Below are 24,941 nucleotides of genomic sequence, written 5' to 3'. Positions count from 1 at the left end.
GGGACCCAGAACCGAGCCTCTAAAGACATGTTTTGTAAAGAAGGTCAGCTGCCCATGGGCCTGCCCTTTCATTCTTAATGGCAACCTCAATGGATGATTAAAGTTTATTATAAGTTGGCCTTCATATTAAGCTTCCCAAGGATTCTAACTCGACATTCTAAAAAGTCAGCATTACAAAGGGAATACCAGCCCAGCACATTGATGGTGGCAATGTGTGGAGTGCTGTGAGGAAACAGTCCATCACCCGTGTTGCATTTTGTTGGCTTACAGTTGTCACTTGATGTCAGTTTTGCTCTTTAATTATAAATTGGTTTAGTTTAAGCTCTTTCATTCTGGTTTGATGTGAGTTATCTGGCTGATAAGTTTTTCAGAATATCAGACTGTAAAGTTTGGGTTTAGTACACTTCAAAAATAGAACACACGTTGCGAAAGCAGGTGTATGAGTGATCCCCACAAAGTTTGCTTGTCTAATGAGAGTTGTCACTGAATTTTGTGTTTACATGATGTTGGCACTGAATTTTGAGCATTTTAAATAACCTGCAGTACATAGCTAAAGGGAGTATCATAAAATTTCTGGGGCATTACCTTTTATAGGATGTTTTATAAAGTCACGTCTATAATCTCACTCGGCCAGTTGTTCGTTTTTGCTTCAGTCCAGTTTTTCTTTTTCTTTATTGATGTTAGAGGGGAGAGAGAGAAACCTCAAGGAGAGAGAATATTGATCGGCTGCCTCCTGCACGTCCCCTACTGGGGATCAGGCCCACATCCTGGGCATGTGCCCTGACTGGGAATCGAACCGGGACTTCTCAGTCCATGGATGACACTCATCCCACTGAGCCACCCTGGCCAGGCTCACTCGTTTTTGATCACTGGATTTCTGAGAGCCACTACATGTCTCAGTGGCCAGGTGAAGAAGAAAAGAATTGTCAGTGTGACAGTGACATGTCCATCAGATTGGTGGAGCTTTTCTCATCACGATATCCACTATTGATTTAGATCCAGTAATAGGACTGAACAGTATCTTAAAGACATTTAAAATGCACAAAAGATTCACATATGAGTCTATTCTTAAAGACACAGGAGTGCTCATTTACAGTGAAAAGGGCAAGTCACAAAATACAGTATTTCCACAGAAGGTCACTGAGTGGGAAGAGGCAGTGTGGGTCTGCGGTCCTCCCTTGCCCTTCACACTTGGAGACGACGGAATATACATAAGGAATCCTACTTCGCGGAAATTCATTTATTGTGGTAGAGTCTGGAACTGATTAACTGCCATAAACGAGGGCCAACTGGAGTAGCCCTGTCTCTTTCATTCTTACCGGTTTCTAGACTCCAATCTTCATTTCCATTCCCTCATCTGAAGAAGAAGGAGAAAAAACATAGTGAAGGGGTAAGGAATTCAGGTGCTGCCTGAAGGGGCCTAATGGGGCCCACAGGAGTCAGATTCTAGTTACAGAAAGTCCAATCACAGTTGGTCTTTGACAGCCTCAAGGAATTAAACATGTTAAGAATGTCGCCTTGTGGCTGTAAAAAGACAGAATGGTACTTGGAGATTAGACTAGAAGTGAAGCAGATAAGAACCTAATCTAAAGGGGTGAAAGGCCATCCCTAAACAGAGGTTTGGAAAATACCCAAGTCAATCAAGTCACTATAGTTAACTGAGTGTGCTATATCCTGATAGGGAGAAAATACAATAAACGCATGGGGGGGGGGGGGGAGTGCATCTACAAAAAATAAGGACCGAGTTGCGGACCTGAGTGAGCGGGTGTCCAGATCCCTCAGCAACGAGAAGTTCTGCAGGCTGCAGACGCACATCCAGCCCCCCATTGGAGTCTGGTGCCTTTGACAATGAGGATTACTAGTAACCCCGCTGTTACAGCAAGGTTCTCAGGCAGCCTGCTGAAAATCACGTGTTTCTGCACCTTCCTGCCGGGAGAGACTCCTCTGGACTAAAGTTTCTGACCCAACTATTCTCTTGCTCAGTGTAAATTAATCATTCATCGCACCAGACCTGAGCTGTGGGCACCCGCCCCTGGAAACCTCCCCGTTCTCTTTCTATCTATTGCATTGAATTCAGTGCCTTGGGAAGAGGGCAGAAAACGGGGTGCTCTGTGTCTGGCCGAGGCTCGCGCCCCTGGGCTTCGGTTCCCCATCAGCACTAGGCGTGTGCAGACCTATTCGGTAAGACCATTCTGTGCAGACCTGGGAGCTCGGTCTGGTGCAGCGCGCGGCCAGCCCGACCGCCAGGACCTCCCATAAGAGCTGCCGTTCCTAGGCCTTGAATGCGAAGGCGCCTCGGGGACGCGTGCTGCCTGCAGAGGGGAAGGGAAAAGGACACTAAGATCCCACGAGGACGGCCCACAAAGCCCCTCCTCCGTGGCCGGCGGACTGCGGGTGCCACTCAACACTCGCCGAGGGGCGGGGCAGAGTCCAGAAACACCCGGCCCCGGTCTGCAGGGAGGCGGCCGGATTCTGAATGGCATGTGCAGGACAGGAGGCGGGGCCGGGCCGCGGAGAGCCAATCCGAAGCCTGGTCCTGCATTGTGTTTGCAGGCTGGCCGGGGGAGGTGGGCGGGGCCTCGCCTCCCGTATTCTGCGCTGATTGGTGGTGGAGGGTTCTCGGGGAACCAATCAGAAGTCAGGGTCGCGGGCTCCGAGCAAGGGCCGGCCGAGGCACCGCAGTCGGGCGCGACCACCCCACGCTGCGAGATCTGGCCGCGCGAGACCTTCCCACCCACGCGAGCGTCTAGACCTCAGCCGGGGCTGCCGGACCGCGGAAGCCGCCTCGGGACCGCGGGTCGCGCAGGGTGAGCGGGCGGGGAAGCGGGGGTGGGCCCGGGGCTCCCAGCAGAGCCCTGCTCGTGTCCGTGGGCACAGACTCGACTCCCCACTTTTCTAGGTCCGCACCCGCTGTGGGCCAGCGGCCTGGGCGCCCCTGGGACACGACCAGATGTTGGGGTACGGACTTCTGCCTGCCTGTCTCCGCTCTCCAGCCCCGGGGAGCAGAGCAGCTGCAGGCGCAGAAGGGCGCACTTGGCGCCAGGGCCAGGCTCGAGGTTCCTGGACTTTGTAGCCCGCGGGGTGCGGGCGAGAGGAAGGGACGCGACCGGTGCCCCTTGCAGGAGTTTAAGGTCCACCCCTGCTGCACAACAAAGCTGGTGGTGTTCTGGCTTGAGACGGGAAACCTTCGCTCCCTGTGCACTTTCTCAGGAACTCCGTGAAACCCGTGTCACGTGGGTGTTTCTTTTAGAACAGTTTTTAGTTTTCTGTCGTTGAGGGTACCCGTGATGAGGGTTAACTCGGATGTTACAGCTCCCTTTCACGTCTGCCAGGGTACCTCCCGGCCGTCAACGCTTTACACCTGATGATTGTTGTTACAATTTTGCAAAACTTGTGGATAGAAAAGTATTTTGATTCTCTTTTAACTCAAAGTAATGGTGATATAGTCAGGAGGACATCATCATGGGTTAGGCATCCAGAGAGCTGAGTTCTGCTGTAACTTGGTCTGCACTTTGGGGCAAAGGCGCTTAACCTCTGAGGACCTCATTTCCCCTGTAAATAGAGTTGATGGGGGTGGGTCAGGGAGGACTTAGAGCAGGTGATACCAAGGTGCTTTCCTGGTCTGTGTTCTGTCCCTACAAACATACCTATAGTTTGTGAGGTGGGTTTAGGAATAATTTATGGCCCGGGGATTTTTACTCACCTGCAAAACGTCTATTTCTTTATCTCCTTTACTGATTTCCATTTATAACTTTATGAGTGAAAATTAATCATCAGAAGTACAGAATCAATGTTGAGAAACATCGGCCTGTCTTAGGGGAAATGATCTAAACAAGTGTTCTTTCTGTGCTCCCTTAATAGATTGTTTCCCTTGGACATGATGTCATGTGGAGGTGACCAGCGACCACAGGCTTCTGCCAAACCCGTTTTCAGTGAGGCACAAGCCTGTGCGGTGGTGGAATCGGTTTTTGGGTTCAAAGTTTCCAAGATCCAGCCGCTTCCTAGCTATGATGACCAAAACTTTCACGTGTGCGTTTCAAGAGCCAAACACACTACCGACGGCCCAATGGAATATGTCCTCAAAATAAGCAATACCGAGTCTAGCAAAAACCCAGACCTGATCGAGGTGCAGAGTCATATCATCATGTTCCTGCAGGCAGCTGGCTTTCCGACAGCCTCAGTGTGTCGTACCAAAGGAGACAACATAACCCATCTCATGTCCGTAGGTGAGACACCACCGACTCGCCGGTCATCACCAGTCCATGTACATGACTGAATTTTGGTTCCAAGTAGAAATATCAAGAACAGGCTCCTCTTCCGAGTGTAGACATGGCTATTTTTCAGCAGCTGTGAGAGGCCACAGTGTCAGCCAAGGGGCGATTGGGGCTCGGATTCAGAAGTGGTGAGAGCCAGGAGGCACTGTAACCTGATGGATGAGGAAGAGGGGACATGTGTAAATCGGGAACGTTTCTGTTCAATATTTTTTTTTTTGAGCAGAAAAATAGTTAAACACGTTTATTCATCAGACCAGTTGTCTATTGCAGTGCTGTGGTGTAACCAAAAAAACAAACGCAGAACTAGAAATCAGAAATTTTAGGTCCGAGCACTGTCATGACTGTGTGACATGGGCACACCACTGACATTCCTGACTACAAGTCCTCCTGTGTGAGAATCAGTTCCTTTCACCTGTAAATGCTGGTTCTCCAAGCAGCAGCCTGAAATACATTCCTAGGAATTTTTTAAGGTTTGAAATTTTGACTGTTTCTCCCCTAATTGCTCGTGCATTCTTTTACTGTGTGTCGCTCCAATGATGAGGCTTCATGGTCCCTGAGGGGCAGTTACTGTGCTGCAAACCACTTGCAGAGCCTGTGATTCTGAAGCAGTTTTTTCTTTTTCTTTTTCTTTAACTGACTTTTTAGAGAGAGAAAGAAACATTGATGTGAGAGAGAAACATCGATTGGCTGCCTCCTGCACGTCCCCCACTGGGAATTGAGCCCGCAACCCGGGCATGTGCCCTGACCGGGAATTGAACCAGGACCTCCAGTCCATGGGTCGACCCTCAGTCCACTGAGCCACACCAGCCGGGCTGAAACAGTTATTTCTTTATATCACATGCTCCTCAGTTGTAAACTTACGGAAAACTGTTTTTCGCCATTCATTTACCGGAGTAGGTCATGTATGTTTGGAGCTGAGGCCTGCAGAGTTGGGGCTGCCATTTTGTTGGTTTGGAAACGGTTGATCCCAATGTTCTGAGGTTTGTCTGTTCTGCCTTCTTGCCTCATCCTCTCAGCCCGGCCTCGGAGAATCCTGCTGTTTTAGGTTAGCGCATTTCTGTCTCTTGTTCTGTCCGTTCTATTCTTTGCAATAAAATAACAAAGGCAGAATAGCCTCTAATTTTTTTTTTTTTGAGGCGACTTGACAGGATATACCCTATCATTCATCTAGATGGTGGTTCTGAAATCAAGAGCTACTTGGTGAGGCTGCTGACTTACCTCCCGGGAAGACCCATAGCTGAGATTCCTATCCGCCCACAGCTATTATATGAAATCGGAAGGCTGGCTGCCGAGTTGGATAAGACACTGGAGGTACGGTTTGGGGTTTTATTTTGTTTCTGAGAATTCTTTCATTTGTCTGGGTTTGATTTATTTTATTATTAAAATAAGCCCAAGTTCAGGCTCTCTTTTTCCATACGGCGTCTCCTGAAGTGTTATAAAGGAAACAGACAGGGTTCTCTGCCCCGGTCTGCGCTTTGCTGGCTTACTGGTAAGATTACTCACATTTTTAGAAATTCATGGTAGTCTCTATGCTGCTCCCTGGAAACAGTCTGTGGTCACAAATTAAAACCTGCAGTTCTCATCCAGATAAGGTGTAACCAGCCAGAGCTCTGGATGTAGCAATAGCTACGTTACGGTGGATTAAAATGAATTGTGTTAAGAATGCTTTTGTCCTGTAGAAATCGTGTCATGTATGACTGGTATTCCCCAGGCCCCCCTACAAAGCATCTTCATTCACTCATACATGTTCACTGCGTACCTCTTACATGCAGGCACAGGGGGAAAGAAAACCATCCCCTGTGCTGGAGGACTGTGTCCTAAGAGGCCAGATAAACACTCCGAAAAGGAATCACAGCAAAACACTTCCAGTCACTCAGCAAGTCCTGTCCATTCAACCTCTCAGGTGTGTCTGGGATCCACCTCCTCCACCCATTCCCACCTTGACTGTCCTTGCTGACCACTGCAGCCACCCTGCATTTAGGGTCTTCTCCCCCCACGTATTCTTCACACCAGTCCAGAGTTACGTTTTAAATGCACAGATCTGACCTTGTCGGTGCTGCAGTTAGAATCATTCAGTGGCTTCTCACTGCCTCTGAACTAAAGGCCAAGTTCCTCGGCGTTTCTTCATACAAGGCCCTGGTGGCCTTGTCCCTGCCTCCGCCCCTCAGTCGCGTTGTTCATGTCTCCCCTCCGTGCACCTGCAGTGCCCAAATGTGCCCATTCAGCACTGGGCCTCGGTGCCTTGCCATGTTGTCCACCAGGGACACCTTTCCCTTCACTCTGCAAAGCTCCCGCGTGTCCAGCACACAGCTGGAGCGTCACCTTCACTGTGGGCAGGAGAGTCAGAACCAAGTTACGTGACAAATAACTGAAGGACCTAGGAAGGCTTGCTCTGCAGAAGAGAAGATGCTGAGGGGCAGGAGTCCAGCTTCTGGACCGACCCTGCTGCCATGGCCCAGGGGTCATGCTGGAATGAGTGCTGGACATGGGCTGAGGCAGACGTCAGCTCAGCAGCAGCAAGAACATGAGCCTTTCAGGAAGGGACAGAGGACATCCTGCAGGAAGTGTGCAAACACAGGCCATGTGGCCACTTACAGGGACGTGGTCCAATAACAAGTGTCAGGGGAAGGCTCTCCAGCTCCAGGTAATGGTCTACGCATTGTTGGCTGGAACCTTTTTTTCCCTCCTTTTTATTGAATTTATTGGGGTGACACTGGTTAGGAGGCATTTTATTCTTTATCTGTGTGTTGGATGTACACTGGACTGTGAGGAAAAATGTATTTCTTATGTGAGAGGTCATGTCCAAAAAGTGTGAACGCTACAGCACTGGGAGCCCCCAGGCGCCTTGTGGCCCCCACGCTGTGAAGGGGGTCTGGACGGCATCAGCACCCCGGTCCTCCCGCAGCCCTGGAGCAGCGACTTGGGATCCCTCTCTGAACTGCATGCAGCCTGTGTAACAGCGGCAAAGCCGTTTAGAACTCTAGATACAGTATAAAGGCCCTTCTAACTCCAGAATTTTCTAGTCTGAGAACATTTACTCAGCAGATCCTGCTTGAGCAGTGCCTCTGTGCGCCAGGCACTGTTCCAGGTGTGGGGGCGCAGTAGCGAATGAAACAGATGAAAAACAAAGTCCCTGCCCCTCGCGGGCTTACCTGCCAGTGCGGACAGACAGCAAGGTGAGTGATTCGTGGTGAACCTTGGACAGGGACACGTGCCGTGTGCTTAAGAGGAACATATGCACAGAGACTAGGTTACAAAGCACTGGACGGAGGGGTCGGGAGCCCTCCCACAGGCAATTTTCATGAAGACCAGGTGGAAATGAGGGCACAGGTCATGCAGATATCTGGGGGAGCATCTCAGGAGGAGGAAACAGCAAATGCAAAGGCCGGAGGTGGGAATGTGTCTGGACCATTCTCTGACCAGCAGGAAGGTCAGTGTGGTCAGAGGGGAGTGAGCAAATGTAGAAGATGAAGACAGAGGCAGCCAGGGGCCCAGGCAGACCATGTGGGGAGAGCACCTGTCTTCACACAATGAAGGGAATGAAGGGAGATGGCAGTGCGCTCTCAGAACTGAGAGGGCCTGTGCGGCGTGAAGTTGCCACCCTTGGTGGACGTGTGTCCGTGGGCGAGTCTGTGCCCGTGAGAGAATACCAGCTCTCTCCGTAAGGCACCCCCCAGGCCTGCCCCTTGCAGGGTTCGGTCTCCTGACCCATCTCTCAGTTGTGGTTGCTCACACTGCCACAAGTCTAAGTTTCTTACTTCTGATTTAGAAATTCCATCACCCAAAGTTAAGATGTCTTCATCGGGAGAACTTCATCTGGAACCTGAAAAATGTTCCTCTTCTGGAGAAATACCTGTATGCCTTGGGCCAGGATCGAAATCGTGAGGTTGTGGAACGGGTCATTCAGCTGTTCAAGGATGAAGTTGTGACCAAATTATGTCACTTTCGAGAGTGTGAGTATTCCACCAGTAAAATGAGTATTTTTCTTTGAGTAGTAATGACTTAAAATATCACTATCCTAGCCCTGGCCGGTTCAGCTCAGCTGTTAGAGCGTTGGCCTGCGGTCCAGAGAGACCCAGGTTCAGTTCCCGCTAAGAGCGCGTACCTTTGTTGTAGTTTGTCCCTGGCCCTGGTTGGTCAGGCAGGTGGCAGCCACTCGATGTGTCCCTTTCACATCGATGTTTTTCTCTCTCTCTCCCTCCCACTCTATGTGAAGAAAAAAAAATGTCCTTGGGTGAGGATTAAAAAAAAAAAAATCACTATCCCAGTAATCAAAAGATGAGAAATTCAGAATTACTTTGTTATCAGAAATGTTTTTGTTTTGGAAATCCTAGGTTAAAATAAAGCCACAGCTGGTCCATTCTGGGATCCTTGGCTTCTTATAATATCAATATTTGTGTGCCGTTAACATTTCTGGCTGGGGGCAAGTCTCCTTTTCCCTTTCCTCTTCCAGTTGTCAAAATCAGATGTTCACACAGCAACTACATTCTTCATCTGCTGGCCTTGTACTGGTGAGAAGCAAAAGCAAAACCACCACCAAAATTAACTGTTTTTGTCCTTTTCAGAGGAAGTTATTTTACTTCAAGAAAAATAGGGTTTGGCTTTTTTTCTTTAATCTGTCTGACTGCTCATCCATTTACTCGATGGCCAAGCCTGAGAAAGAGAACTAGAAAGAGAATGAACTGGGGGATTAAATGACTATTTTTGCATAGCTTGAGTTTTCTCCTTTCAGGTATCAATCATGGAGATCTTAATGACCACAACATTTTAATTGAGTCCCGCAAGTCGGCCTTTGGAGATGCTGTCTATCACGTGTCTGGGGTTTTGGACTTTGATGACATGAGCTATGGCTACTATGTGTTTGAAGTGGCAATCACCATCATGTACATGATGATCGAAAGCAAGGATCCTATACAAGTAGGTGGTCATGTCCTTGCAGGGTTTGAGAGTATAATCCCACTGACACCTGTAGAGAGGGGTGCGTTGTTTCTGCTTGTGTGCAGCCGTTTTTGTCAATCGCTTGTCATGGCCGCGTACTCTTGCCAGTTACACCCAGAGAACAAGGCGTATCTCATGATTACTGCAAAAACCGGGTGGAAACATTTACAGCTAATGTTTGACATGGGCCAGAAAGCTGTCGAAGAAATCTGGTTCAACACTGCTGAGTCCTACCAATCTGGGATCTCCATGTGACTGGACAAAAGCTCACATGAACTTGGGTAACCCAACAGGACCAAATATAAATTTATGAGGCATTTTCTTGCACAGTTAAAAAGGAGTGGATGTAACGGATGAAGACATGTGAAGCCACTAAGTTCCTCAATATTTTTTTTTTTTAATCCTTGCCTGAGGACTTTTTTTTTTTTTTTTTGCATTTATCTTCAGAGAGTGGGAGGGAGAAAGGTAGGGAGAGAGAAAGAGAAACATCGATGTGAGAGACACACATTGACTGGTTGCCACCTGCACAACTCCAGCTGGGGCCGGAGATAAACCGCAACCTAGGTCTGCGCCTTTAGCAGGAACCGAACCTGGGACTCTCTGGTCCGAGGGCCGACACTCTAACCACTGAGCCAAACCGGCCAGAAGAAGGTCTTCAATCTCAAGACAATATTTTAAACAAAGAAACACTACATGATCAGTCATTTTTTTCTGTGCGTGTCAAGGGTTTGCCTTGTGTATGAAACACAAAGAATATTTCAAATCAGATAGTCTCTCGTGGCCTATTCCGGACCTAGTCAGCCTTACAGCCTCCCAAGTAACATAAAACAGGAGGAGTGGGGAGTTTCCCTAGGGACTGAATGAAGCCAGCAAGGAGAGACGGATAATGAACACACACATTAAAACATGAGTTTCAGTAAAGAAGTGCTGTTTGTGTGTTGGTGGCTCGTTCTGCTTTCACTAGGTTGAGAATCCGTCTGAGGAGGTGAGAGGCAAAGGGGGGGACCAAGGAGCAGTGAGCCCGGTTTGGGGTCCACACTGGTGCTGTCCCAGGTGACAGTGCTGAAGGGCAGTGGCCGCAGCGCGCAGGTGCAGAGCAGGATTCGCTGTTAACTGCACTTTGTCCTTCGCTGGGGTCTTCCTGTGCTCCCCCCGCCCCATGGCGCACCCTTCAGGCTGAGGACCCCGCCGGGCCGCTACACCCCATCTCCCAGCGCCCACCAGGCAGCAGCCCCGCCCCTGGAGGACTTCCACGCCTTTGGCCCCGCCCCTGAAGGACTTCCACGCCTTTGGCCCCGCCCCTGAAGGACTTCCGCGCCTTCGGCCCCGCCCCGGAGCGACTTCCGCGTTCTCGGCCCCGCCCCCGAGCGACTTCCGCGTTCTCGGCCCCGCCCCCGGCGGCGCTGCGCACGCGCGGGAGCCATATTGGCAGCGGACTCTCAGGGAGCGTCGGGGGTTTCCTTCTGCAGGTGAAACGGTCCGTGGAGACTTCACCGAGTCTTTCCTTCGGTGAGTCCGCGTCTGCGGCGCCGCGGCACCTGGCCGCCGTCCTGCGGGCGGGTGGGCGAGCGAGCGAGGGTCGTGGGCGCCGCGGCAGGACGGGTCCGGCCTGGAGCCGCGGCACGATGACTGGGCGGCGCTCCTGGGTGACGAGCTGGCCCCTGCCGGCCGCCGTCGGCGGGGCGCGGGGCTGGCTCCCGGGGCTGGTTCGCGGGGCTGGTTCGCGGGGGCGCCCCCAGGGGCGCGGGTCCCGTCCCGGGAAGGGCCGCGCGGGAACGTGAGCGCCGGGCCCGGCGTGGGGTGGGGGGAGCCGGCGGCCTCGTCGCTGCCCGCAGGCCCGGCCCCCACCGCGCGGCCTGGAGGGAAGACCCGCGGCCCTTTCTGGGCGCGCGGGCCCCTCGGACCTGATTCCCGGCGCCCCCGCGTCTGGGCAGCGCGGCTCGGGGTCCGAGGCCCGGCGTGGCCCCGCTGAGCCCGCCGTGTGTCTCCCGAGCGCTGGTGCCGGGGTTGCCGCTACGCCCCGTCCCTCTGCGCGTGTCCTTCCGGCGCCGGCCTCTCCACTCCTGCCCGCGGGCCGCCCTGCCTCCGTGCCTGTGCTCCGACGGCCTCCCCTTCCTTCCGCCCCTGCCGTCGCGTCCGGCCCGTTGCCTCTGTTGGTGTTTCAGAAACGTGCTTTCTTGATTCTCTCCATCCCTCTTCCCACTCCACCTGTGGTGCCTCCGTTTCCACGTTGCTTTGTCATCTCCCCTGTGTCCGCCTCCACCAGACGAGGCCCTTCGGGACCGGGATGGTCTTGCCCGTCCTGGTTTCCGGCGTCTGGCATAGCGCTGTTGCCCGTAGTCGCTGCACCGGCAAGTTAGCCTCCTGAAGGAGTGAACAAAACAGATTTTGTGATGTCGTGGAAATGTTTTGTAAATTGTACATTCTGGGTAGTAAGGATCCTATTTTCTTTTTGCAGGAGCTGTGAAGGTCTGCAAACATGGTAAGTTATACACCTGTCAGTAAGATGCTTGTACTCAGTTTACAGACTTGCATGAGAAAATTGAGTGGGGACAAGGAGATGGAGTGTCATCCTCTGCCTTCTCAGTGCCCCCTACACACGGCAGTTTGTGTGCCAGATTATGTTTTACAAGGTGATCTGCGGGCTTGTGGGAGTTACTTTCAGTGAATAGGAATCACTTGTCTGTTTTTCCTTTGCAGTCTCGAAGATATGACTCCAGGACCACTATATTTTCTCCAGAAGGTAAAATAGAAATTGCTTAATCAGTCCCAAAACATTTTTTAAAAGTGTTTGACTTTTCAGGGGTAAAATAAAACCTAGAAACTTTTTTTTATAATCGTTCATTCTCGCTGTGCTCTGAAGTAATTATGATTACATGCCACACGGGAGGTTGAAAGTGGGACTCGTGTGTGTGGCTTGTCAGCATCCCTGATTTCCTTGGGCCAGTGGTGCCGGTTCCGGGAGGGGAGGGGGTTCTTGGTGTCTCACCACTTGTGTTTTGCAGGTCGCTTGTACCAAGTTGAATATGCCATGGAGGCGATCGGACATGCAGGCACCTGTTTGGGAATTTTAGCCAACGATGGTGTTTTGCTTGCGGCAGAGCGGCGCAACATCCACAAGCTTCTCGACGAAGTCTTTTTCTCCGAGAAAATTTATAAACTCAATGAGTAAGTGAGTTCCTAGGGAAGACAGTTTAAATACCTTGTGTTCACATAAATAAGAGGATCTCCCATATTTTGGGAGGGCTATTCTTTGTGACATAGTAAAATGGAAGTGAACAGTTTATTGTGTTTTTACTGGTAGAACTGTTTGATTTTTATTTTATTTGATATCTCCTTGAGGCTTAGGCTCATGTGTTCCTCTTGAAGTGCAGGACCAAGCACTTAGTGGAGAAACAGTATTTTGTATTGATATGGTAGTAGGTGTGGTAAGTTACACAGATTGGGTTAAGTGCACATTCTGGTGATATAAGCTGTGTGACCTTGCCCCAGTTGTTTAACTTCGCTGGGCCTCAGTGACTCCTAGAGTGGTTGTGCCACTTTAAGGAAATGGAGTAAAGGGAATAAACACACTAGCACAGTGCCTGACATGTAGCAGCCCCTGAAGATATTGTTCAGGATGGCTCCTCAGGAATTTTGTTGAATTATTCTGAATCCTACCTCCTGGAAGTCTGGGAACAGTTTAGATGAGCCGTGTTAGTTTCGGATAGTTGAGTGTGCAGGACTCCCTACTAGCAGAGAGCTGGATTTGCCCACTAGAGACTTCCCCGAGTGGTGGGCCAGGTGAATGCTGACTATAGGGCCTTCTGATACACTCGTCCAAGGAAGTGTCATCCCTCCACAGTCACTGCTGTCCCACTCGGAAGCTTGCAGGCGGCCTAGGTTAGTGAGAGGATATTGGCTGTGGGAGAGCCAGGGGAGCCCTTAGGGAACAGGGACAGAGGAAGGAAGTGTGCCGTTTGTCTGAGTCTAGCCCTGAGTCCCCTCGCTCCAACCCTGTGAAGCCAGGCCTTAGGAGGCGAGAATACGAACTATGCAAGAGCATGGGGTAGTCTTTCTTCCTGTCTGGCAAAAGCTTTTTCTTTGTTTCTGGAGGTTCTCAGGATTTCCTTTAGCTTCCTAATGTTCATTCTCTCACCCTGTTCACGATGTGGTGGTGATAAATACATCTATTGAAGAACTGAAGGGGGCACGTTTATCTTTCATGTTAAATAACATCAGGTTTATCCTACAAAGACAAATTTCCATTCAGACAAAAACTTCTATGGCTTCGAAGTAGTAAACTTCTCATAGAACTTGACACTTTGTAATACTTGTAAAGGACCCTCTCAAACATCTTCCCTGTTGACACTGTTTCTTTTCCTCCAGGGACATGGCTTGCAGTGTGGCAGGCATCACTTCCGATGCTAACGTCCTAACCAATGAACTGAGGCTCATTGCTCAAAGGTACGGTCATAAAGAGCATAATTGATGATATACAAACTAGTTTGATGTTTCCAAGGAGGACTAATTTTTGCAAAGGGTGAAGTCATTATAAATCTGTTAATTGAAAATTATTGTTTTTTAATCCAAACTTGTGAAACGTTATTTACCATGAATGTTGACATTCCCCTGCCTGCTATTCCATCCCACATTACGAGTGACTTTTTCTTTTTCTAGAGTGGAAGGGAGGGGGAGAGAGAGAGAGAGAGAGAGAAACAGAAACAGAAACATCAATTAGTTGCCTCCTGCACAACCCCAGAGAGAGAGAGAAACAGAAACATCAATGTGAAAGAGACACATTGATTAGTTACCTCCTGCACAACCCCAACTGGGGCAGGGGGATCTACCTGCACCCCAGGTATGTGCCCTTGGCTAGGAATCAAACCTGCAACACTGCACCTGCAGGCCGACACTCTTGCTGAGCCAAACTGGCCAGGGCACAAGTGACTATTATGTTGTCTCCATGGCATAGATTTGTTTTCAGAGGGTATTTTGCTTAGAATAATGAGTGTTTCAGAAAAAAAACTATTAATGTGCCCATTTCTTTGTCCTAGATATTTATTACAGTATCAGGAGCCAATTCCTTGTGAGCAGCTGGTTACAGCGTTGTGTGACATTAAACAGGCTTATACACAGTTTGGAGGTAGGACTTTGGGGCACATTTTATTCCGGAAAGGGAACATTTTCTGAGTAATGACAAATTTGAGATGGTAAAAAAAATTGAAAACTAAATAACTAAGTAAACACTTCATACATTTCTGCTTCATGAAATAACTAGCTTCCATGATATAGATTATCATGTTTTATTAATAGGCCATTGAGAGAACAAAAGAACATTTTCAGATCTGGAAACAAATAGCTTTTTTACACAATAATGAAACTCGGCACTAGTCTTCTGTGTCTTTATTCTGTCTCTGGCTGTGTCCAAACCTAGAAACAAATGTGGTCTTTTGCTGGAGCTGATCTATGGTGGCAGGACACAAAGCAGTTTGTGAATGCTTAGCTTCAGCTACATTCAGTGAGCTCAAGTAACTGTAGTGATGCCGAATTTAGACTGTTGGCATGTTTTTGTCTTCGTTAAAGGAAAGCGTCCCTTTGGTGTTTCGCTGCTGTACATTGGCTGGGACAAGCACTACGGCTTTCAGCTCTATCAGAGCGACCCCAGCGGGAATTACGGGGGATGGAAAGCCACATGCATTGGAAATAATAGTGCCGTGAGTATTTTTGTGTTGCTATAAAATCTAGCAAAAGGTCTAATAACTGCTGTGATTTTGAAATGGTGATCTGTGTAAACAGTATTTTAAGATAGCTGCAACAACCTTAACACCTGTGATTACTACTGTATTGGCAGTCGCAGGTTCTGCTAATACTACTGGGGTTTATTGCCTACATTTGTGATAAAAGGAAATGCTACCTTTCAGTGAGAAGTGTTGAAAATAAGATGTAATTTTTTTCATATTCTGGTTCACAGACACCCCTCCCCATTTTATTCAGGACCCTTGGAGGCCTGAAGCCCCAGTTTAAAAACTCCATTCACAGTGTCTGCACCCTCTCCCTCCCCCATCCCTTGTCTACCCTCCCTGCCATCAAAATTATTTATATTGCTTATACACCAGTCGTATCTCAGGCATTATTTTTCTGTCCAGTTCATATTCCTAAAAGATGCAAACATTTAAAAGGAATTTTCTCTGTTGATTCTTGTTTCATAGGCGGCTGTGTCCATGTTAAAACAAGATTACAAAGAAGGAGAAATGACTCTGAAGTCAGCACTTGCTCTAGCTGTCAAAGTCCTCAATAAGACCATGGATGTTAGCAAGCTCTCTGCTGAAAAAGGTACTTGACGTCCCCTGGAACGTGTGCTTTGTGAGGGGATGAATTGCGTGGCTCCTGTGTTAGGCCTTTAACATCAGCATCGTTTATGGAAACTGCAACCTTATGAGCTGGGTGGTCTTATACCTACTTCCTGAAGGAAGACACTGGGGCTCAGAGAGGTTGAGTGACCTGACCAAGGTCAGCACCGATCAGTTGTGGGGCCTGAATGTCCTCACTGGTCGGAGTGGAGATCTGAGCGGGGCTACTTACCAACTTCTTGACAGGGCCATCTGTGTTCCTGTGCACAGGAGCATGTGTGTGGTTGCATGTTTATATGCGTGTATGCTGCACTTTGCCAGAGGTGTAATGTGTGCATGTGCGGTGATCTCTGCTCTTCTGAGCCTGCTGATCTCGTATGTTAAGCCCATGTTCGCAATTTTAAATGCTTTATTTAGCTAAGTTATGTAACCATATAAGACAATATTTCTAAAGAACATTTTTCAAAAACTGGATTGGAACATTGACTTAGTTGAGGGTAACCTCGCCCCAGGGCTCCTGAGAAGGCGCCTTACAGACAGGTCGCCCTCTGCTGTGTGCTTCCGCTTACTGTAGTTTGCGTTCCAGTTTCTCCCTGCTTGAAAAATGCCCCCTCCTTTTGATGGCTGTCTGCTTTTCTTGTCCTTAGTCATGGAACCTGCTTTTCATGCCTTTCTTGTGAAAAGTTCCTGAAAAGTGCATGTAATCACTGGTTAAAGATTGTGGCTGAGCCTTCAGAGTTCCTAGCAAGGAAATTGCTGTTCTGCTGGCCAGCACAGCTTAGTGGGCGGTTAACTTGAGCAATTGGCTGATGTCACTTTCCCCAAGAAGTGACAGAACGGCAGCTCGGAAGGCTGGAGTGGGTGAGGAGAAGGAAGACACTTCAGCAGGAATGTTAGCGGAAGTGTTACGAGATTGAAGTTGGTTTGTTCCCATAAAAGTATCCATGAGTGACATTGAGCACAACATGGAAGAGGTGTGTGCGAAGGCTGAATGGTGTAGGGGGACCTGGGGTTGCCTTGGGTGTGTGTGCTGAGGACGCCGGCCTGAATACACGTGTGTTTGTTCCTAGTGGAAATTGCCACACTAACGAGAGAGAACGGAAAGACGGTCATCAGAGTTCTCAAACAGAAGGAAGTGGAGCAGTTGATCAAAAAACACGAGGAAGAAGAAGCTAAGGCGGAGCGTGAGAAGAAAGAAAAAGAACAGAAAGAAAAGGACAAGTAGAAGACAAAATTGGGGATTTTATAACTCTTGGGCACCATGTCAGTGTGAAAGCTGTCTCCTTCCACACTGAGGAAGTGTTGGCTTTTTTAACCTGGATGGTGGGAAAGTAACCTGGATGATTGGGTCCTCGATAGTTCTGTTCAGTTGGATGATTGCTCTTCATGGACCTTTTAATCCCCCCTTTCTCCTTTTTGGGAATAAAACTTGGAAAGAATGGAAATGGTGAAGGAAAAAATTGTCTGTAGCGGTAATCGTCGGATACCAGGTTTAATAGGGCTGTGCACTTTCCTGCTTTAGTATACTGTGGCAGCCCTTGTAGTTACATTGACAGAAATGTGAACATCATAAGGGAAAAGAAGAATTGGGCCCTAAAGGTTTTCTTTGCTAGGTCCCTTACCAGCTTGGAGAACCCGTGGCCCTCGGCCTCTGACGGGCATGTCGGGTGAGGCCCCTCCTGTGAAGTCAGTCACACTCCTCTAGGTGCTCACAGCCTTTGGTGTTGGTGGATCTTCCTACTGGACTAGCCGTGTGCACATGTGTATACGCACGTGTACAAACTCGTCCCACAATGGAAGGAGGAATGCCCGGTCCCAGTGAGAGCCCAGTGCCCACTGCCGTCCTCAGGAACAGCGTGCTCGGGACTCCGGAAGCCTGTGTCCCTCTCAGACCTCACTCCTCTCTTCCCTTCTGCCCCCGAGAGAGGACAGTCTCGAGTTTATCTTTCCTGTTAGCCGTGGTGTTTACAGTTTGCTCTTCTGTCCTCCTGTCGGGGGGCACATCCCTCAGCTGCCCAGTGAGTGACCTGTCTTTCCCCAGGGGTTGGTTTGAGAGCGAACCTGTGGGCCGAGCCAAGGCAGAACTGTGTGGGTGTGAGGAGAGGGTGCTGAGGGTTTTGCTGCTAGAACAGGCCCACAGCAGGTGCATGGAAGGGGGTAGGAGACAAAGGCCACAGAGGAAAGTGGGACCGGAGAGGAGAGGCTGCCGGGAGCTGCACTGCTGAGCTCTGCCCAGCCCCAGCTTCACCTGGGAATTCGCTAGTCCTGTGAGTTCTGGCGTCCTGTCCCAGACCCACTGACTAAGAATAACTTGGAGTAGAGCCCAGCCATTCGTTTTGTCAAGTCCTGTGCTAACTAATGTTGGAGACGAGGTTGCTGCATATTAGAAGCACCTCAAGACCTTTAAATCTATGCAGGCTGTGCTCCCCAACAATTAATTCAACCTCTGGGGTAGGACCTTGGCATTAGCACTTCTTCAAGTCTCCCCAGGCGACTAAGGGACAGGCAGCGAGGAGCCAGTGCCCCAGCGGGGCTGACCCTCCCCAGTGCTCAGGAGAGGAGCGCGGTTCCTTGCGTTCTCTGGTGTGCAGGCCCAGGTGTTCCCAAGCCCTTTGCAGTAGTGCTTTTTGAATCTGCTGAATTTTTTTGTATAGTAGATTTTTGTTATTCACAGTAACTGTTCGGTGAAGTCACCATGAACACAATTAGCAAAAGCTGGCCATTGCTCCCGGGGGAAATACAGGGCTAACTTCCTTTGATCCTCTGGTCAACCGATCAACATATAATGTGTTTTGCCCTGGCCGGTTTGGCTCAGTGGTTGGAGCGTCAGCCTGCGGTCCAGAGAGACCCGGGTTCGGTTCCTGCTAAGGGCACATACCTTGGTTGCAGTTTGTCCCCAGCCCTGGTTGGGTCGTGTGGGTGGCAACCACTCGATGTGTCCCTTTCACATGGATGTTTCTCTCCTTCCTATTCTATCTGAACAAAAAAGTGGAAAAATGTCCTCGGGTGAGGATAAAAAAACAAAAACATATAACGTGTTTCTGTTTAGCGACATCGGATGTAAATGCACTGGTAGGTCACTGATTGAACTGGCCAGAGCACCCTCTGCCTAAATGAACCTTACCCAACGTGGTTTATTCACAGGGCACATCACAGCCTCCCTGCCCCGTGCTCGGGGCATTTTAAAATGTGAGATCACCAACCAAAACCACAAAAATTCGAAAAAGGCAGTGAGTGAACGCGATAGAGCACTGATGGAGCACTTTTATAACGGCCTCCGTGTCTCTGTGGCTCTGGCCTGAGGCCAGGCAGACACTAGTTTTGCTGGTGGGGAAGAATTCTGCAAACAGCACGCACATTGCAGTGAGGGAGACCATGTCAGACGCTTTCTTAAAATTCCCAGATACTGTTGAGCGGTGTTCTCTTGTACACTGTCTGTCCTTTGCCCAAAGAGCTTTTTAAAAAGCTCCTGGATGAGCTCTGACCCCTCTGTTGCACATGTTTTCCCATTTTAGCATTTGCATTTTTGTCTCTGATGCTGACACATCGAAGGTTTTGTGTGTGTGTGTGCTGGCAAAGCTAGCAATCATTGACAGTTCTGGTTAGTGTAAGGTGTTTCCCATGTCAAAATATGTAAAAATTCTATTAAATTTGTGGTTTTATCACACAATTTAAAAAAATATAATTGGACCCCGGCTTGTTTGGCTCGGTGGTTAGAGTGTCGGCCTGAAGACAAGCATTTTGGATTTGATTCCCAAGGGCACATACCTGCGTTGCTGGTTCAATCCTTGGCCTCAGCTGGTTCTGGCAGGAGCAGCCAGTTGATGTGTCTCTCTCTCTCTCTCTCTCTCTCTCTCTCTCTCTCTCTCTCTCGCCCTGGCCGGTTTGGTTCAGCGGTTGGAGCGTCGGCCTGCGGTACAGATGTCTCTCTCTGTCTCTCTCTCTCTCTCTCTCTCTCTCTCTGTCTCTCTCTCGCTATCTCTCTCGCTATCTCTCTCCTATCCCTCGCTATCTCTCTCTCTCGCTATCTCCCTCCCTCCCACTCTATCTAGAAATCAATGGGAAAATGTCCTCAGGTAAAATACATATAATTGGTATCTGTTTTTAAAAGGCAGTATTTAAATTAATCATGCAAATTGAATCTCATTGTTCAGACTAAGAATTGTCCATTCTTGAGTGAATTCAGAATTACATGAAATAAGAGTTATTTACCTTCCTTAGGTATTCATTCACTTAGATGTTTTTGGTAACAGCTTTATTGAGATGTGATTCACATGCCATACAATTCACCCATTTAAAATCTGCACCCATTACCACTGTCTTAGAATATTGTCATCACCCTGACCGAGCCCTGCAGCACCAGCCGTCACCCAAGTCTCCCCCAGCCCTGGGAAACCGCTGACCTACCTTCTGCCGTACAGACTTGTCTGTCCTGGACAAAAAAGCCGGGGAAAGACTGGTCAGGCATGTCAGGCCATCAGACGTTTTCTAGATACTGCGACATTCATCCATTTAAAAAACTTTGTCATTTGATGAGTTTTTTCATTCAAATACCTGATTTTCATACCTACTTCTGTATTGTTTGGCTTTAAAAGAACCCCGCCCCCACACACACACACCCAAATGATAAACACCATCTTCAATATAAACCCGAATCAGCCCCTGCTTCCCATTGTCCTGAGAATGAAGTCCATTGTCTCCACTCGGACCCGCAGCTCCCTGCCATTGTATTGGTGACGCTCTGCACTGCTCACCCCCCCCCCCAGCGTCCCTCACTGCCAGCCCCTCTGGAATGCTCTCCTTCCTGCCCCCCATGTGGCTGGTGCTCTGTCTCCTGGTCCTGGCTCAGGTCACAGCCCCAGAAAAGGCATGTTTTGGCCACCAAATCAAAAGTAGAATCCCTTGCCTCATCATTTTCTATGTATTTCCTCAAGCATTTTGATCAAATTCTGACATTACCTTGTTTATTTTCTGCCTACCCCGCTAGACAGTGGGTTCCATGTGTCGGGACGTTGTCTGTTCTGTTCACTGCATTGTCCGGGGAACTTGTACACTTGGTTCTGAAATACTGAGTAAATAGCCAGGAAGTGACAGAGGACAGTTCTTAGTTCTCTGTTTCTCTGACTTCAGAGACCACAGGCTGAGCATGTCCCACTATTCTAGAACTTTGTTTCCCACAGAACCTTGGAGAGCATTTCTACTCTGGTTTACCAGTGACTGAGCAGATCGAAGGTCATCAAGAATCCAAACACCCTTTCTGTACAGACGACCTCGCATAGTCTTTCACTTTTCAAAAAAAATAATAAACGAATCGGGCGTGTTACAGAAGAGCAAGGAGAGATTGCGTCTCCGGTGAGACAGCTGTGGAACAAGATCACCCAATAATTTCAGTTTCGAGAGACTAGGATCATGCTTAGAATTGGGTTAGAGAGAATCGATTCTCTGGAACAATCAATGCCATCATTACTCTGGCCTTCCGAGGGGGCTCTGGTATCGCTGAGAAAGGCTGCTCGCTGGTCTTCTCATCCATATAAAAAACTTGACGTGAATGAGTGTTCCCCAGGACAGGATGGGGAAGTGAGCCCAGGCTAAATAAATAAACGCAGTGGATAATGAAGGCAGCTTCCCAAACATACTCGGGAAGCAGCCCTGTGCTGGTTTTATTTGACCCTTTCGTCCCTGAAAGTGTCTTACGACAATTTACCAAGTACAAGTAGAAGGGAAATGTGTTTCATTTTGAATTTTCTTATGTGTTTTTGAGGATCAGAATTCCATAATATCCTTTGATTGAAGTGGGAATGATCTGGGAGCAATTGAATTGATGATCAACTAATTAAATTCAGACCGCAGTTCTCTTGGTGCATAGCCACACATTTCTGGAGCATTTTGGTCTGTAATTTGTGTTTTGGACTTATTTTTGGTCTGTGTGGCACTGTCTATAAATATCTCTCATTCTGGACTAGAAAGTGAGATACAGGCTGTATATTTGATAAAAATTCTACTTTTTCCACAGAATCAAGCATTTGCCATGGGTCTTGCAGACGTTAAGGGCATACGTTTTTTTCAAAATTCATAATAGTATGTCATCTATGAAGAACAGATCACTTAATGCAATGAATAGCTATATATTTCTAATAAGTTGTGTTTAGTATACAAATGTTGAGCTTTACATACTAAGTAATTGCAGGTTAGCTGAAGGAATTTATCTACAGAAATTCCTATTTGTCTTTGTTTTACTCCAGAGGTTGTTTTTAGTAGCTTTGAGATATCATTGCCATAAAAAGTATATAGTTAAGGTGTATAGCTTGATATTTGATCTATGTAAAGGTTGAAATGATCACGACAGTCAGACTATCCATTACCTGTACATAGGTACTGTTTTGTGCGGTGTGTGTGTGTGTGTGTGTTGAGATTTAAGATCTATCCTTTTGCAAATCAGAAGTATACAGTGTAGTATTGTTTATATTTGTCTTAAAAGAAAAAGTTCTTCCATGATTCATCACTCTCAGATGTAAAAGCTTTCGACATTTAGGGAGCGTAGGTCATTGTACTGTACTTTCCCAAGGTGGAAAACAAAATCTCCGTTGGTTACCAGAGCCGGGGTTGGCCCAGGACATTACAATGTTTGCGCTGTTCTGTGGTGACTTGTCAGTCACTCCCTGTTGGTACTGGGTCTCTGACATTGTGCTACATACGCTGTAATTAAATTCTGTTGAGACAGCCCAGTTTGACAAATGGTTTGTACTTTTGTGATATGATTGATTTCATGCACTACTATTTAGTTACTGCAATCTAATAAAATATGCCCAATTAATTTTCTTTCTCAAAGCTCTGCGTTAAAATGTTTCACTTTCACATTTGATGGCAGCCATAGAAATAGCCCCTGAAAGAAACCCTTTGCTTTCATATCATTCTTTTGAAGGATCGAATTTTAATATCCTATCAATTCTTGCTTTTTGCCTTTAATCTCTGAGAACGCATTTAATTTCAGCAGTAAAGTTGACAACATCCATTTTTATCTTTAATTAACTTTTCAGTTCGGTTTCATTCTGAATTTATCACCAAGCTGTAATGGGAGTGCGGGTGGAAGCTTGGGAGACTGCCCAACTCCGGATTCAGCTCAGTTCACCCCGCTGAAAAACAGGAGTCATCAACTACATTGATACAGAGGACAGCTCATGAGACAACACCACTTGCAGATGACAGTGTTTATTCCTGATTTCTGCCGTTTATTTGGCCTCCTAATTCCCTTTCCACGCTTTCTCTCTTTATTTTTTCAATTTTTACCTGAGGATATGTTTTTATTGATTTTAGAGAGAGGAAGGGAGAGAGAGGGGAACATCTATGTGAGAGATCAGTTGGTTGCCTCCTGTACATGCCATGACAGGGATTGACAACCTTTCTGGTGTACGGGACAATCAACTGAGCCGCTCGGCTGGGGCCCCACTCTCTTTCCACCCAAAGGCACCAGCTGCCCCTTAGTTAAGGGCTTTGTAACGGCAAGAGTGCACCAGAGAACCACTGCCACACAAACCACCACCTACTGCTCACTGGGTCCACTTCCCAAGCCTCGTCCCTGCCAGCTGGTTGTAGGCACCATTGTACAGACGAGCGATGGGACCTGCACAGAGATTTGGTTTTTGAAGGCAGAACACCCGGGTTTGCATCCCTGCTCATCATTTCTTAGCTCACTAGTTTGGAGGAGTGGGGCACGCTATTTAACATGCACTTATTCACCCACCAATCTGAGCTTCTACTGCTCAGTGTACTGGACACACACCCAGGAATAACAGACACAGCTGCTGCCGCTAATTTTTATAGCGGGAATTAGACACACTGAAGGGTAGGCAATTACAAAGTGTGACAAGTGTGGTGAGGCAGGGCCGGAGCAGTGACAGAGTAACTGGCAGAGGAAGTGGGGGATCCAACTTAGACCCAATTTAGTGCTGTGATAGGAACAAAATCAGTGTTCTGGGAGTTCAGAGAAGGCTGGCTGATGGGCAAGTGACATCTGAAATGGGACTGAAGAAAGGGTGGGCTTGGATATTCAGGGGAGGAGAGAAGGAGCCGGATGTGCGAAGACAGGAATGCTGTAGGACAGGCCTTTGGCTGAACCTCAAGGTCGGTGGACAGACGCTGTGTTGGGACTTCTGCAGGTGGGGCCCAGCAACGGCAGCAGTTCACGTCATTTCTCCAGCCAGCATTTCCTGGCAGTGTGAACATGCCTGTGTCCCAGGCAGGTGCAACCACCGCAGCCAGCTTCTGGGAGTAATTGGTGTGTCCCAGAAAAGGCCGTTCAAGATGCATCCATTGTGTTCCATAAGTTCCTCCCTTTGCCTTTCACTTACAAAGAGTAACAACTAGTGTTTCTCACAGGTTACGTAAATAATCGTGGTTCTCGTGATTATTACTATTACTTTTTAACGCTTCGTGAATTTGAGTGCCATCCTTGCACCAGGGGCCATGCTAATCGCTGTTTCGTTCCAATTTTAGTCCATGTGCTGCAGAACCAAGCACTCGTGCTTATTGATGTAACACTCTAGGGAGATCTCAGAATCCAGTTATGCTTTGCTGTGGCTGAGCTGACAAGCATTTAATTCCAGTTTTCTCACCAGAGGTGCTGTGACCTTCAGCAGTTATTCAGCCACTGGGTTACAAGTCCCTTAGCAGTAGAAGCACAGTAACACTCCTTCCTGCAAACACCGTGAGGGAGAATTGCGTAAGTGTCTGTATGCCCCATAAATTCTTTACAGCAAAATATACATTTGCAGTGAAGGGACAGTGAGTGCTCTTTCCGTCCTGGGCAGAAGTGTCATGAAGTCCAGCCTTCCTCTTGGTCCCTTTACAGTGGCCCCTTTAACTCCGGTGAAGCAGACTAACTTCAATGGACTTTGTTTCCATTTGGTGGTACTTAGACCTAGGGAAAAAGTCAACCAAAATTTGCTGTTTAGATTCTTTGCAACCAGGTTGAGGTTTTAAACAGCTTGACAGAGTGGAGCTTGGAGTGAACTTTCTGCTCACAAGGAGACTTAGGAGGTCACCTCCCTAAAACGGAAGAATCAGCGACACGTTCTGCCGCTGAGGCTTAAAGGTAGTTCACCTGGATCTCTTCCTAATCAGCTGAGGACAGAAGGGATGAAGCAGGGGCAGCCGGCAGCGTGGGAGTCGCAAGGGCGGGAGCAGAGGGAGCCGCTGTATTTGCGGGTGTTAACTGGTGGAGCCTTTGCGTGTCATCTCTGCCGACGGCCCGGATGAGGGGCAGCCCTCCGGGTTACCAGCTCGGTTTCCGGACGACCCTGGCTCAGAGGGACGGTACCTGCCCCGCGGCCTGGCTGACCTGGGGCCAGGCCTCCTGTGGGGGCGCTCGGCCCTCGTTGGCGGGGGCTGACCGGGGGCA

The 24,941-nt window shown here is 48.5% G+C and overlaps 2 protein-coding genes and 1 non-coding gene across 3 annotated transcripts; 2 read left to right on the top strand and 1 right to left on the bottom strand.

Moving 5' to 3' along the window:
* Nucleotides 1-2,774: 2,774 nt before the first annotated feature.
* On the top strand, nt 2,775-9,467 carry HYKK (hydroxylysine kinase). Its single transcript, XM_036278111.1, has 5 exons — nt 2,775-2,807; nt 3,862-4,226; nt 5,446-5,585; nt 8,044-8,227; nt 9,007-9,467. The coding sequence occupies exons 2-5, from the start codon at nt 3,878-3,880 to the stop codon at nt 9,465-9,467; spliced, it is 1,134 nt and encodes a 377-aa protein (XP_036134004.1). The 5' UTR covers nt 2,775-2,807; nt 3,862-3,877.
* Nucleotides 9,468-10,626: 1,159 nt separating this feature from the next.
* On the top strand, nt 10,627-16,989 carry PSMA4 (proteasome 20S subunit alpha 4). The gene is made up of 9 exons (XM_036278112.1): nt 10,627-10,721; nt 11,671-11,694; nt 11,913-11,955; nt 12,218-12,380; nt 13,581-13,658; nt 14,249-14,337; nt 14,778-14,908; nt 15,404-15,527; nt 16,615-16,989. Exons 2-9 carry the CDS (start codon nt 11,692-11,694, stop codon nt 16,767-16,769), a joined length of 786 nt encoding a protein of 261 aa, XP_036134005.1. The 5' UTR covers nt 10,627-10,721; nt 11,671-11,691; the 3' UTR covers nt 16,770-16,989.
* A 6,967-nt stretch (nt 16,990-23,956) lies between these two features.
* Nucleotides 23,957-24,061, bottom strand: LOC118641044. Its single transcript, XR_004961512.1, has one exon. It is a non-coding gene; the product is annotated as a U6 spliceosomal RNA (small nuclear RNA).
* Between the last annotated feature and the right edge of the window lie 880 nt (nt 24,062-24,941).

This window comes from Molossus molossus, unplaced genomic scaffold, assembly GCF_014108415.1.
Source record: "Molossus molossus isolate mMolMol1 unplaced genomic scaffold, mMolMol1.p scaffold_m16_p_24, whole genome shotgun sequence".
Lineage (NCBI taxonomy): Eukaryota > Metazoa > Chordata > Mammalia > Chiroptera > Molossidae > Molossus > Molossus molossus.
Note: the sequence above shows the minus strand (reverse complement) of the source record. Positions and strands in the feature narration are given on the sequence as shown.